This window comes from Meleagris gallopavo, chromosome 25 (assembly GCF_905368555.1).
Source record: "Meleagris gallopavo chromosome 25, MGAL_WU_HG_1.1, whole genome shotgun sequence".
NCBI classification, from domain to species: Eukaryota; Metazoa; Chordata; class Aves; order Galliformes; family Phasianidae; genus Meleagris; species Meleagris gallopavo.
The window spans coordinates 3,517,989-3,532,531 of NC_139428.1; the positions used below are offsets into that span (position 1 = coordinate 3,517,989).

At 48.4% G+C, this 14,543-nt stretch overlaps 2 protein-coding genes across 2 annotated transcripts; both read left to right on the forward strand.

The window, feature by feature from the left end:
- Nucleotides 1–1,731: 1,731 nt before the first annotated feature.
- On the forward strand, nucleotides 1,732–8,579 carry SF3A3 (splicing factor 3a subunit 3). Its single transcript, XM_010723363.4, has 17 exons — nucleotides 1,732–1,891; nucleotides 1,983–2,030; nucleotides 2,159–2,211; nucleotides 2,616–2,721; nucleotides 3,131–3,203; nucleotides 3,593–3,684; nucleotides 3,981–4,063; nucleotides 4,372–4,510; nucleotides 4,815–4,883; nucleotides 5,232–5,299; nucleotides 5,645–5,752; nucleotides 6,030–6,099; nucleotides 6,409–6,573; nucleotides 6,701–6,811; nucleotides 7,215–7,305; nucleotides 7,894–7,949; nucleotides 8,280–8,579. The coding sequence occupies exons 1-17, from the start codon at nucleotides 1,796–1,798 to the stop codon at nucleotides 8,355–8,357; spliced, it is 1,506 nt and encodes a 501-aa protein (XP_010721665.2). The 5' UTR covers nucleotides 1,732–1,795; the 3' UTR covers nucleotides 8,358–8,579.
- Nucleotides 8,580–8,729: 150 nt separating this feature from the next.
- Nucleotides 8,730–13,473, forward strand: LOC146542804 (uncharacterized). The gene is made up of 8 exons (XM_085209009.1): nucleotides 8,730–10,486; nucleotides 10,833–11,578; nucleotides 11,655–11,753; nucleotides 11,914–12,067; nucleotides 12,213–12,289; nucleotides 12,764–12,859; nucleotides 12,970–13,226; nucleotides 13,355–13,473. Exons 1-8 carry the CDS (start codon nucleotides 10,282–10,284, stop codon nucleotides 13,356–13,358), a joined length of 1,638 nt encoding a protein of 545 aa, XP_085065135.1. The 5' UTR covers nucleotides 8,730–10,281; the 3' UTR covers nucleotides 13,359–13,473.
- Nucleotides 13,474–14,543: the final 1,070 nt, after the last annotated feature.

The window sequence follows — 14,543 nt, forward strand, 5'->3', positions numbered from 1 at the left end:
TGTCCCAGCAGCTCCTGCAGCCCTGCAGGGATGGGTCTGGAAGCCAGGTGCTGCTGGAGGCCGAGAGTTGGCCCCGTGTGTAGTAACAAGCCCTGGACCACTACTGTCCATTCTGCCTGGGGTAGTGGGGAATCAGAGTTGAAGGTGAACTTTCTCCTTTGCCTCTGTTGCATAAGGTTAGGGATGTGGCTGAGCTCTGTAGGCATCCTGCATGCTCCTCCTGGTGTTATCCCTTCTCCCAGGCCCCCAGAAAAGGTCCAGGGAGGTGGGGAGGCAGCAGAACTCACAGAACCACCTTTATTCCCATTGTCCCACCTCTCTTGGCAGGAAAACTGTCCCCCCATCTGCACCAAGCACCGTGGCTGCTCCCACATTGCCTTCCCAGCCCTGCACAGCTCAGCCCACACCCTGCCTCCTCCCATGGTGCTGCTTATGGGCAGAGGAGGAAGAAGAGCAGCATCAGGCTCCCGGTGCACCAAGCCCACATGGCTGGGGGTCCCCAGTGGGTTTCAGCTGCTTACCTTACTGAGGATGAAATTTCACTTGAAGGGAAAGGGAAGAACACCAAGTCCAAAATCTTATCTCCACTTGTATTTTTAGGTGGGCATTCATGAGGAAGAAGTGACATACTTAGGGGAAGACTTTATTACCAGAGTAATTAAATACAATGTTCCTACTATCAGTATCATCCCCTCAGTGCAATGAATGTTCCCAGGGCAGGATCATCTTTGTCTGCAATAATGAAGCCAAATTTTTTTGTTGTTATAGTTAAATAAATTTATTACTCATAGTAGGAAAAAAAAGAAAAATTTATTGATGAGTTTAATTATAGTTTTGCATCGGCAAAGTGGGGGCAAAGCACTGACACGTTCCTCAGCATTTAGAGTGGGTCTGAAGGTGGTAATTAAAATTCGAGAAGAAGTGGAAGGCCACAACTGTGACCTCTTCAGGAAGACATCCTCCAGAGCCACATCCTTTGAGCACTGATGCCCAGAGCCAACAAAGCACGCCTGTTTTTCTCAGGAGCAACGGCTGTGACCCAGGGCAGGCGGGAAGGAGGCAGCACCAGGCTGGACACGTTTTGTTCTGCTGGGCCTGTTCCTGTTCGGGCTGTGATTCACAACTGTGTAACGCTGCCCACAGCCGCCCTCAGGCTGGAGGTTTTCATCCCATCCTGGGGCCACCTGCAGTGCTCACCCATCCCCAGGATGAGCAGGAGCAGAGCTGCAGGGTCCTCACAGCGATTCTGAGGGGGGTAACTCAAGCTGTGGCTTTTCTAATCGCTGCCTGGGCCCTGTGACAAAGGGCAGCGTGTGAATGTGGGCACTGATTGACCCTGCTGGATGGGCAGGTTAGAGAGAGGCCATGCGCTGCCCGTTTGTGTGGGGACATGGGTGTGTTTGGGAGCAGCTGTGCCCTATCAGGGGTTGGCTCTGACATCCGTGCTGATCTCCTGGCGGCCCAGAGGCTGTTCAGGCTGCGAGCACCTCTCCCTTTCAATGCACACGGGACAAAGCCGCCGTGCTGGCAGTGTTTGGGACAGGACTTGTGGGCGTTCAGCCCTCCTCTCCCACCATCTGATACCGGAACGGCTTCCCACCGCTCCGCACCGCCTCGAGGCTGCACGAGATGTGGGCGAGCGGCTTCATAGCTCTGCCTCCCCCGCTTCGCAGCGGCGGTCCCACGTTCAGCCCGGACCTTTTCGGCGCGGCTCAGGGCGGGGCCGGATCCTTCCGGTAGCGCACAGGCTGCGCCGGAAGTAGCGCGCTTCGACTTCCGGGCGGGAGGCGAGAGGATGGAGACGATCCTGGAGCAGCAGCGGCGTTATCATGAGGAGCGGGAGCGGCTGATGGACGTCATGGTGAAGGAGATGCTCACCAAGAAGTCCACGGTGCGCCCGGGGAAAGGCGGGGAGTCCGGTGGGGTCGTGTGGGGGATGGGCCGGGCCCAGGCCTTCGCTGACGCCGTTCCTTTCCCCGCAGCTCCGCGATCAGATCAACTCCGACCACCGGACGCGGGCCATGCAGGACGTGAGTCGGGCGGGGTGGGCCGCTGCGACCCCGGGATCCGTATGGAACGGCCCCGGAGGCTGCCGAGCTGCGGGGCCGGGCCCGACTGAGGTTCGCGGTGGCAGCGCGGGGTTTGTGTTGTGTTTTAGAGGTACATGGAAGTGAGCGGCAACCTGAGGGACCTGTATGACGACAAGGATGGGTGAGTGTGCGGCCTGCTGGCTCGCGGATAGAGGACCTGGGGCTCCTCTGGATCTGCTGTAGACACTGCACGGATGCTGCAGTGCGAGGCTGGGGGTCAGCCCTGAAACTGCTGGAGGAGGAGCCAGACTTCACATTAAATGTGTTCGTGCACAACGCAAACATTTCATTGTTTTCTTGGATTGAATCATTGAGGGAAACTTGAGTGTTTGTAACTGAGACTGCAGCATTTTCAGTAGAGATGTGACCCAGATCTGCAAAGCATGGGCCTGACTGCCTGTGGAACATCACTGGGGCTTTGTGGGAGCAGAATTCAGCATTACACTTCCAAAAAGATTATATCAGCATAAGCATGGTTGGTTTGTTTGTTTGTTTGCAATCTGTCTTCTTTTCATGAACCTGTAGCTTACGGAAGGAAGAGCTCAGTGCCATTTCAGGGCCAAATGAATTTGCAGAATTCTACAACAGACTGAAACAAATTAAAGAGTTTCACCGGAAGCATCCCAATGAGGTGAGTAATTAGCTGCTTCGTAAGAATAACTGATTTGTGGTGTGTTGGGCTTCACCTCTGCTGTATTAAAATGTCACTCAGGAAAACAAAGCGTTCAAGAATAGGTGGTGCTCTAAGGCTTTATATAGGCTTCTATCTGAGTAGGAGAAAATGCAGGATGCTCACCATGTCCTCCACACACTCTGTTAGTTTAAGAACATTCTGCTTCTGAGCTAGTATTCATTCTTGCTTGCATAATTCTGTCAGAGTCACTGGGTTGTACTTTTTTTCCTTAGTGCAAATGTAATCATGAAGAAGTGCTTTGAACAGCTCTTCTGTTACCAGTTTTACTGTTTGCAGTCTGTATGAATTACTCCTGGACATTAGGTGAACTGATCACTTTTTCTGTATCTTCTGTCTGTTCTTGAAGATTTGTGTTCCCATGTCAGTGGAGTTTGAGGAACTGTTGAAGGCCAGAGACAACCCAAGTGAAGAAGCTCAAAGTAAGTCTTTATGGTTTTGTTTGTTTCTTTTTTGAGGCCAGTTTAAGTGAGAATACATTGCTTGCTGTGATTTAGTGACCTGTCTCATCTGTTTTGCATAGGGTTCCACCTCCCTTTTCCCACATTAACCATGACAAATGTTCTTATGTCATTTAAATTCTTCTGAGCTGCAGAAATATTCCATAGTCGTGATGATTCTTTTGAGGAATGTTCTGATAGAACACAAGGAAGCTGGCAGACATCTAGGCAATGAGTATCCATTTGCATTATAAACATGCTTAGGAAAGATAAATTGGTCTGCAGTTAATTATTTTCAGGTTCTAAAGCACGCATATAATAAGCAGAGAATGTTAAGTTCGTAACAAAGCTCTGCATGCTCTTTCCTGCAGACCTGGTGGAGTTCACAGATGAAGAAGGATACGGACGATACTTAGATCTGCATGATTGCTATCTCAAATACATTAATCTGAAATCATCAGAGGTAAGTGGTTGCATTGGTGTGGGCACTCAGTTGTGTTATACGTCAGTGCTGAGGGCTCTTTCTTTTGTTGGTTCGTTGTTGGTTTGTTTTAAATGTCATTTATTTCCAAATAGCTGTTTCTCAGTGCTTGTTTTGCACTGTCTTTGAAAGCACATGGTAAACCCCAGCCCTGTGCAGACCATGCAGAATAAAGGCATGAGCTTTGTGCTTTTCTTCTGGTCTGGTAACTGGAAATTGGATGTTGATTTGGCTGCATGTCTATAAAATCTGACTCAAAGTTTTTTTTTTCTTCTTAGAAACTGGATTACATCACTTATCTGTCTACATTTGACCAACTCTTTGACATTCCCAAAGAGAGAAAAAATGCTGAATATAAGAGGTGAGCCTTTTGTCCTGCCTGCTTCATTTATGACAGTTGATGAGAAGGAATTTGCTTCTCAAGTATCCAGAAACAGAGTTAGCAATCAAGCATAGGTGATATAAATTGAGCTGTAGTAACTCAGTCGTAAATGTGTTGAGCCCTGAGAGGACATGAAGCACAAGAAAATGTAGAGAGCCATTGGGCTTCTTATTCTGTGGAAGTACTTTAGTTTATTGTATTAAAAGCTACTCTAATCTTGATGACTTTGCTATTGTTATATCAGTACTTTGATATGGAATTGTCTGTGCTGATAATTACTCTGCCAGATATCTCGAAATGCTTCTTGAGTACCTACAGGAGTACACAGATCGAGTGAAACCGTTACTGGACCAGAATGAGCTCTTTGGGAAAATTCAGACTGAGTTTGAGAAAAAGTGGGAAAATGGAACATTCCCTGGCTGGCCGGTGAGCAGCTGTGAATTCAGAGTGAAGGCTTTTGTATTTGTGATGGATTTCTTATGAATTGTTTGTGTTAAATCGTTGCTGAGGTTGTCTGATAGCAAGATGTCACAAAGGTGGAGTTTGAAGTGCATTTGAAAGAAGCCTTTTTAAACGTTTGCTTTTCATCTTTTCTGTTAGTTTGTTGCACGGTTCACTGATAGAATGTTTCTGTGTGTGAAATGAGCTGCTTTTCTGTATGCTGGGTAACTGTATTGCTTGAAAAGTTGCAGAGTATCACACAGATGTCCCATATGTCTTCTCTTGGCAGAAAGAGACCAGCAGTGCCCTCACTCATGCTGGAGCCCACCTGGATCTCTCAGCGTTTTCCTCTTGGGAAGTAGGTATTCAGTGCTGTGCTTCTAAATTTTGGGTAGATGAGCTTAACCATTTGGTTTCTTTCCATCATCTTACTTCTTCAGCTTTTGTTTTTGGCTCTGTGCTCTCTGGATTAAACTTTGGTCATGCTGATGATTTAATTTCTCCCACTAGAGGGCTGCAGCTTGAAAGGTCTATTGAGATTTGGCACATTCCTCATTTTTTCAGTAAGGAGTGGCACACACTTGACAGTCATTTCTTTAGTGCTGTTCATATTCCTTCTTCCTCTTTTTTTTTTTTTAAAGTGACATACATCCTTATTATTTATATTTTTTATAGCTCTTCTCTTACTGTGATTTGTATTGAATAGGAATTGGCCTCCCTAGGACTGGACAGACTAAAATCAGCACTGTTGGCACTGGGACTGAAATGTGGAGGGTAAGATGCACTCTTCTCCTAATTCCTTTTCTGTTTTTGAGGTCTTTCCACCTTGCATTCCTTTATGGGGTATTTGTTTGGCTTCTCTACTGTACAAGAGTTACTTTAATGATGTTCAACATGTTGAAAACCAGTCAGGGAATTCTGTATCTACAGTTTTGAAGAGCGTGCTGTACTGAAGTCTCTTGTGTAGAAGAATTTGGTTTAAAAAACAAAGACGAAGATCGTAGAAAATCTCTTCACCTCTTAAAAGCTGAATATATGATGATGTTGCATGAATTCAAATAATATTCTGGAAATAGAAAAACTGTGATCTGAATTCATCTCCTCCCTGTTTCTCCACAGGACTCTGGAAGAGCGTGCTCAGAGACTTTTTAGTACCAAAGGCAAGTCCCTGGAAGCACTGGATCCTTCCTTGTTTGCTAAGAATCCAAAGACAAAGGGAATCAAAAGGTGAGTTCATAAAGGTCATTCTCAGGTCGGTGCTGATCCCATCAGTGGGATATAAACATCACCACTATAGCTGTGTTAGATTCCCAGTGTTGGAATCCTTTTATGTTGGTCCTGAGCCAAATGTAAGATATCAGAGCTGAATAGTTTACATGCAGTTTAGCTTATGTCAGCTGTTTCCTTCAGCTGCACGTGAGTCAAACGTGTCCTTAGGAGTTCCACATGTTTGGTGTTTGCAGTTCTGGAATGGACTTAGTGAAATTTCCTTATCTGCTTTCAGAGACACTGAAAGAAATAAAGATCTTGCATTCCTGGAAGCTCAGATATATGAATATGTAGAAGTTCTTGGGGTAAGAATTTTATTTTGTCTTTGAGCTTTTGGTTACAGACCTGTCCAGCAGTGACCAGAAGATCATTCTTGTCTTTACCCAGTGTCTTTACTATAGACTGAGTGTCCAGAAGAATTGCCTTTCTTTCTAGAAGTTTACATGTTCCTGTGGGGAAACCTGCCTGCCTTTATTTCTTTCTTATTCCTCCTTAATGCTTGCCTTAAATCCTTGACTCAGTTTGGGGTATGGTGGCAGCTGCCATTGTCTTGCCATCTTATTTTATTGCTGTTGTGTTGTGTGAACAGTTCCTTCTATTTTCTCACACTCTAGGAACAGAGACACCTTACTCATGAGAATGTGCAACGTAAGCAAGCACGGACAGGGGAAGAGAGGGAGGAGGAGGAAGAAGAGCAGATCAGTGAGAGTGAGAGTGAAGATGAAGAAAACGAAATCATTTATAATCCTAAAAATCTGCCTCTTGGTTGGGATGGCAAGGTAACTGAGACTGTTAGGTCTGGATTTAGCTCTGAACAAGTGGGGGATTCCACTTAACTCCACGCTTCTCTTCTGTTTGAACCTCCCTTATCACTTGGCCTAATGTTTCTTTGTATTCCCTTCTCAGCCAATCCCGTACTGGTTGTATAAATTACATGGTTTAAACATCAACTACAACTGTGAGATTTGTGGTAACTACACCTACAGAGGGCCCAAAGCTTTTCAACGCCATTTTGCAGTAAGTAAGGTTTTGTCACCAGAACCATCAGTGCCACATTAGATAATCTTTATAATAAGTAATGAGTAAATGACACGAGCATCCGAGTGGCATTTCTTCCACTTACAAAATGTGTGTTTGCACTGATGCTGCAAGGCCATGCTATTGAAACTGGAAATTATCCAGAGCATATGAAGTAAATTCTGCCAATTTATGTCCAGTCTCCTCTTGTTTGAATGCTGATATCCAGGTCTGATTGATGCAGAGCACTGTCATTGTCTTGTTACCATCAGAAAAAAAATGTTTGGGAGATCTGTGTTTTGTTAGTATTTGTTTTACACTGTTTAGCTTATAATAGGTCTTGTAATAGGCATTGTGGGTGAGGTGGCATTCCCTCTCAGTGACTTCTGCCTCTTGTTCCCAGGAGTGGCGTCACGCTCATGGAATGAGATGCCTGGGCATTCCCAACACTGCACATTTTGCCAATGTCACACAGATTGAGGATGCTGTCTCACGTAAGTCTTGATGGCATTTCTTTGCACTGGACTGGGAATGTGCTACGAGAACGTTGGTTTTGCTAGCTCTGGCCAAGAATGTATTACCCCATGACTGGTGGCTAATTTAAGGAAGGCGTGTAAGAAGCATGATGCTGGTGGGATTACCCTTCATTGGAACATCTCTCACAGCTCTTAGAGGGAGAATGTCTTTGCTTCTTGTTGAATGCCTACAGAAGTGGATGTTTGCTAGGAATGCCAGCCAAGTGTCTGTTTGTTGCCAGCTGTTTTGTCTGCAGTGCTTTATGTATGGAATCTCAGCCAAGTGTAGCAGGCCACCATTTATTCAGAGTGTGATCCCATGCAACTGTTACTGAATTGATACTCATCACAATCTCCGTGGGGAAGCCAGCAAAATATTCAGAAATGGTGGAACCTCTAGGGAGATTTTGCAAGCCTGCAGTACTTAGTGAAAGGCACAGAAGTGACAATGGTTGGGATTTATTTTATTTTATTTTTTTATTTTAAAAGCTGATGTATTTTAGTAGTTTAAAACCCAGTATTTGAAGTGAAATGGTGTTCATATTGTGAATGCCTTTGTATTTACAGTGTGGGCAAAGCTGAAACTACAGAAGGCTTCAGAGAGGTGGCAGCCTGATACAGAGGTAAGATGGTAGAGGCACTGGGATGTTTCTAGCCCAATGTACTTGGGAGCCTTCATCTACCTTGCATGAAATGGCTCTGGCTGGAGAGTTTCTAACACAAGCTGTATCACAGACTGAGGTCTCCAGTGCACTTCAGAGCCTTCTGTAATTATTCTGAGTCTAGATAAGATCTTACTGAGCTTGCTGGTAGATCCACTGCATATCTTCATGTAGAGAGGCTCCTGGCAGAGTGGTTGTGCTCAGATGCAACTGGAGCTAAACTGTGAATGCTGTAGCACAACCTGAGTCAGGCTGCATGTAAGTGTCTCTAAACTGTTCATTCCACTCTAGGAGGAATATGAGGACTCCAGTGGGAATGTGGTGAATAAAAAGACCTACGAAGACTTGAAACGTCAGGGGCTGCTGTAACTTTTCCCAGGTGAAGGATTTCACATCAGAAAAAAAAATGGAGAAGTGTCACCAGCTCCAGTTCTTCTTCAGTTTATTGATTTATTTTTTTTTTTCTATTTGCATGAACATAGGATACTTTATAGAATCGCTTTCTAGTAAGCCCTTTGTGAAAAGCAGTCTTGTGATGTTATTTTATACTAAAAAAGAAAAAACCCTTGAAAATAAATTGATTTTAACTTAGGAAGTGCTGAAAATGTGTCTCCTTTTGTATGCTGGAAGGAGGAGATCTGATAATGGTACTTTTCAGAAACTTTCTACACGGTTTGAATTGTTAGAAACAATTACTTCTCTCTTATTCCAGTGCTGATGGAAGTTTTTATGATGAGGACTGCCTTCTTTACAGCACATACGAACATTGCATGCTGACAATCTTGTACTATATAATAGTTTAATGTCTTTGTGCTCCTTTGCAGAGCAGATATTTGGCTTGCATTGCTGCTTTGGCTTCAAGTCTGGCTTCCTGTGAGGCTTTGGCTACTGGGAATTTTTTCAGGGAACAAATAAATGAGCTTTGTTTAGGATGGGCTGCCGTGTGGGTAGTTTGTGTTAGTTTGTCCAGCACTGGCACTGACTTTGGTAGATGCTAGCACAGATCCTTCCTTTGGTTCTCTTGAACTGTGGTCCTGCCACATGAATTAAAGTCCTGTGTAGAGAAAAGAGGCATTGGGCAGATTGTGCTTTGTGGCAGCCCTCACACTGCCTATAGTGGGCTTTCATTTTGGTATAGATGTTCTGGTGTGACATCTCTAGCCTCAAAAATCCCTCTCCCTGCTTATGCTGCACACATTTGCATCTCCAAATCCAGCAGAGCTGCAGGTAACAAACCCTTCTCCCTGGGTGACGGTTTGTGCAGCTGGTGGTTGGCAGGGTAGGGCTGCTCACTGGCACCAGGGTGTGAGCTGTGCTGCAGGTGCTGCAGCTGCTCGGTGCTCAGAGCCTCTCCATCTCTTGCAGCAGCTGCAGGCTTCCTCTGGTGCGCAGGGGCTTTCAGGGCACGGACACACAGGGTGAGTCTGTGAGCAGATTCCTTTCCCTGCTTTGGGGGGAGAAGCTTGTTTCAGGGTGAGCCTTTTCTGGTTTGTTCTTAGCCTGTTCTGGAGGTGAGCCTGGCTGTGCTGGAGCTGTACCCTCCTCTGTAAGGGCTGCTGTGGGTGGGGGGCTGCCCTGCTCTGAGAGGTGAGAAACTCCAGCCTGTATTGTTTTCTGTCATTCTGAAAGAGTGCCCTAGGAATGCTGACTGAGCTTAAATGCTAAGGCAGAAGGGGAGTATTTGGAAAACAGCCTTGGAGCCTGTTTGGAGTTATCTCCACTGTTTTCTTATTTATACTGGCAAAGATTTTGCAAGGAAAATGCCTGCTTTCATTCAGTGGAGAGTAATGTATCTCAGGAAACACCAAAGGAGGTAGAACTTCCCCACCTGCAGTGTGAGCAGTGCAGGGGTCAGCGCTGGGAAGCAATGCAGACAACTGGATTCAGAATGAATCAGACAACTGGATGCAGAACCATGCAAGGGAGATGTGTGTGCCACCATCCTGAGCTGAGCAGCTTCTTCATTTACAACAGCATCAGCAGTTTGCTGTGCGTGGTGCCAAGCTGGCGCAGCTCAGAGCTCTGTGTTACACGAGGGTGGAAGGTTACCACACCAACAGCAGCACATGGCCTCCCAGGGGGCTCCTGTTTGGCAGGGCTGGGCTGAGCCCGTGGGGAGAAGTGCTCCCAGGGTTCCTCAGTGCTTGTTCAGCTTCTGCTGCTGCAACTGAGACTGGAAGGGCCTTTGGTCCCTGATGTCAGACCCAGATAACTTCTGGGTGATGAGCTGCTTCTGATCGCCCAGTTCTGATTGCATCTGTCTGCCAGGTCCCAGCTGAGGTTGTTGGGGACGATGGCAGCTCACCGGCAGCTCCTCTCTGCTCAAGGTAAAGTGTGCTCTGAGCAGAGTCCATCCCAGAGCTGGTACCTCACAGCCTGCACGGATCCTTGCTCTCCCAGGGCCTTTGATGGTCCCAGTTGTCTCTGCTCTGTTTCAGGTCTGCTGCTCTGTGTCTTGGCTCTGCACTTCTGCACCCAGGGCCCTCTTGCCATAGCAGGTGAGTGCACAGGAGAGAATCCTCTTGGGAACGGGGCAACTGGGTGTGATGGGACCATGTCCCTGTCTTCTCTTGGCTGTAAGCTATCAGACAGAGCTGTGTTTAAGAAACTTTTCTTGAGGTTTTTGACCCCAGAAATGGGTGTATCTCCTATGCAATGTGCCTTGAAAAGGAAGGGAGACGCTGTTGTAACATTTCCATGATCAGTGATTATCTCTGACCTGCTGGGCAGGCTCCTCACTGGTTGCAATCGGGTCTTTGTTCTTGTTTGGGATAGGGAACCACAGAGCTTGTTAAGCACATGGATGCTATTTCCTTCACCAAGGGGGAACTTTATGTTTTTCAGGGCGCAAAGTGGTCAACATGTCCACAGCCACCAACCACGCCTCGGTGGCTGCCACCAAAGCTTCAGTGGCCACAAAGCAGACCTTGGTGGCTGCTGCCAACACCTCAGTGGTCATCTCCAACCAGCCATTGGTGGCCACCAAGCAGACCTCAGTGGCTACCACCAGTGCCTCAATGGCCACCTCCAACCAGGCGTTGGTGGCAACCAACCAGACCTCAATGGCCACCTCCAAACAGCCATTGGTGGCCACCAAGCAGACCACAATGGTTACCACCAGTGCCTCAATGGCCACCTCCAACCAGGCGTTGGTGGCAACCAACCAGACCTCAATGGCCACTTCCAAACAGCCATTGGTGGCCACCAAGCAGACCTCAATGGTTACCACCAATGCCTCAATGGTTGCCTCCAACCAGGCATTGGTGGCCACCAAGCAGACCTCAATGGCTACCACCAATGCCTCAATGGTTGCCTCCAACCAGGCGTTGGTGGCAACCAACCAGACCTCAATGGCCACCTCCAAACAACCATTGGTGGCCACCAAGCAGACCTCAGTGGCTACCACCAATGCCTCAATGGTTGCCTCCAACCAGGCATTGGTGGCCACCAAGCAGACCTCAATGTCTGCCACCAGTGCCTCAATGGCTCCTTCCAACCACACCTCAATGACCACCACCACCACTTTGGTGGCCTCCAGCCAGGCTTCAGTGGCTGCCAATGCCTCCATGAACCATACAGAACAAACCCTGGTAAGGAGAGGGAAGGGGGATGCTGGCCATGCAGAAGCTCTGCTGCGCTGTGACCCCTGGCACGTCCTCCCCCCAGCTCAGCTGTCAGAGCTTCCAGTGCTTCGGGGAGAGATGTTACCAGGATGAGGTCCACAGGAACACGACGGCCACCTGCCACAATGAGACCTTCTGTGAGGTATGGAGTTTGCATTGGCTGCTGGGGGCTGCAAGCACAACGCCTGATTTTCCTTTGCCTCTCTCACAGTCTGTCCATTATTTTTGCTCCTTTGCAACGGCCTCTCTTCACACTTCTAGTGTTTTGTTTTTTTTTTTTTCCTTTGGCTCTGCTGTTGCAGCTTTATCGTTTCTCCAGCACGAACTACACTGCCAGGTGCAGCAGTGTGTGCAGTGCAGAGCTGTGCAGGACCAATGGCAGCATGACCCTACAACAGTGCACCCTGGAGTGCTGCAACACCTCACTCTGCCTGCAGCTCAATGCAAGCTCCTATGGTAACTGCTCCATTCTTTATCCCACTGCATGCGAGAGAAATGGGTGTGCAGACCCATCATGCTGGGCTGGCTGCATCGCTGCAGTTCCTCTGCCCCATGGAGGCTGCACGTGGGCTGTGTCCTCAGGGCTCCTCTGTGCCCACAGGTGATCTTCCCCCCACCACTGTGCCACCCACCACCACCATCACCACCACTACGACCCCGCGCCCACCCCCACGAAATGTAGGTACCCGATGTGATCTTTGTGCAAAAGCTGCCTCGAAAGGGGAACAAATCCTTAATGAGCTTTGCAAGGACGGAGATGTAAGGGTGCTAAGCACACCATCTGCATTGCTCCAAGCAGCCCGAGCTGGCTGTCAAAGTCTCTTCAAGCCACAGAAGGGGTGGGGTGGTGCTGGGGCACCCAAGTGATGGGCTGGAAGGAGCTTTATCTCTGCACAGCCTCACTGAGAGGAAGGAAAAGGAGGTTTGAAACTTGTGGTGGTGTTGCAGTGAGGTTTCCTGCAGTGGCAGATGGGAGCTGTCTCTTATCTCTGAGTGTGAAATGCCGGAGAGAGATGATGGCAAATGCTGAGATGCAGTGGAGGTTTGGGAGGGCACTGTGGAAGGAAGGGCTGCCCGAGGTCCAAATCTGGCCCTGGGCATCCTGCTGCCTGCACCATACCTGCACAGGTCTCCTCTGGTCTTGTCTTGCAGGGGAAAATCTGTGCAGCGTTTTCCTGCCATGGGGATGGATGTTTCAAAGGCAAGAAGAGTACAACTAGATGCTTTGTTGGGCATGATTTCTGCGAGGTATGGCTGGGACAGGACAGGTGGGATGTGCTGCAGTCTGTGTGCATCCCCTCAATGCAAATGCCAGAGGCTGAGCAGGACCAGCAGATGAATCTCTCTCCTCCTTCCAGATGAAGAAGACGGGCTTCAATTACGTGGCAGGATGCAGCAAAGCCTGCAAGGCTGCCAAGCCTGTCTGTGCCCAGGGGGTGAAGGTTGCCTGCTTCCAGGAGTGCTGCCCCGCCACCCTCAAGGGCAGCTGCCTGAAGCTGGATGGCAAAGTTCATGTGAATGGTGCTGGGCAGGTGGCTGTGTCCCCACTGCTGCAGTTCCTGGTGTGGGGGGCAGTCTTCCTCCTGAACTGCAAGGCCTCCGCTCCCCTCCACGGGTAAACAGCAGAGCTGCAGCCTTTCCCCTCCTTGATTTCAGCTGAGGTCACTATCAAACACCCTCTGTTGCATCCCCATGCTTGTAGATCCCTGGAGTTTGCAGATGGTGACTTCTCCCCCCATGCAGGTGATTCCCACTGCACGTCATCTCCAGGAGCAGTGAGCTGCAGCATTGCACCTCTGTGCTGCAGGGATGCTGGATGCTGGAAGGAAAGACCTCAGGTATAGGGTGAGGGTGCTGAGCCAACTCGGAACCCAGGAACCTCTGTCTTGACCCAAGGCACAGCTTACACAATGTAGTTACAACATGTTTGCAGTACAGCTGTCTGAACACCCACTCAGTTTCTAAATAATACCTCCTGTCCCAGTAGGCTGTGCTGTTTTCTTTCCAGATCTTAGGCAGGGAAATGAGGCTGAGCTAGAAGCGTCGTGTTAGACCATCCTGCTTCGTATCTATGGTTCTCTATGGGTAAAAGTAGAGCAGAGACACAAGCATGAGTCTGTAACAGGAGCTGATCCCAATGCTCCCAGCCTGCTTCTGCATCACAGGCAGCTGATAATGGCTCTGTGGTGCCACTGTGCAAACACATTCTGTCCTCTTCCTGCTCTCTTTTAAGAAAATAAAATAATAATAAAGAAGCATCAGTCCCTCGGGTCGATGTCAGGCTGCTTTGGGCACAGCTCAGCACGATGGGAAGGGGATGCCAGCCACAGGGCTGTGCTGGGACAGCAGCAGGAAGGATGGCTTTGCTGGGAGCTCCATGCAGTGGATGTGGGGCTGAGGGCAGGCAGCGTGCAGCCATCACCGGCCCTTCCACGCTGCAGTGACGCTGCACCAAAGCCATGCCATAGGCTGGGGCGTGCTGTCACAACAGCGTATCAGCAGAAAGTGACAACGGGATGGAACTCTAAGATATTTCTGTTTCAGAACTGACTCGCAGCACCACGTTTCTTGCAGGAGCGCTCTGGAGTTTGTAGCTGTTATTTCTCACTGTTCTCCTTTCATTTCCAATTTGCAGTCTTTTATCTGCTCAGCACCATTGCCGAGAAGGGAGCAGAAAGCACGGGCTGCTGCTTTTTCCTTCCCTATCTGCCCGACTTTTCCTGTTACTTCTACAGCAGTGGAAAGAGCTGAGTCACACCGAGCTCCCCTGTTCGGCACGTCAGCGCCCGCTGACATTTCCCAGCACCTGCTTACACCCTCTGCACCAGTTATTTGCATAATTAAAGCTCGGAAGTCAGCTGGGTCACGACATTTAACAAAAATTCCAGGTGCTACCGCAAAAAAAAGCTCCTCCTGATGGCAGTAGGAAGTT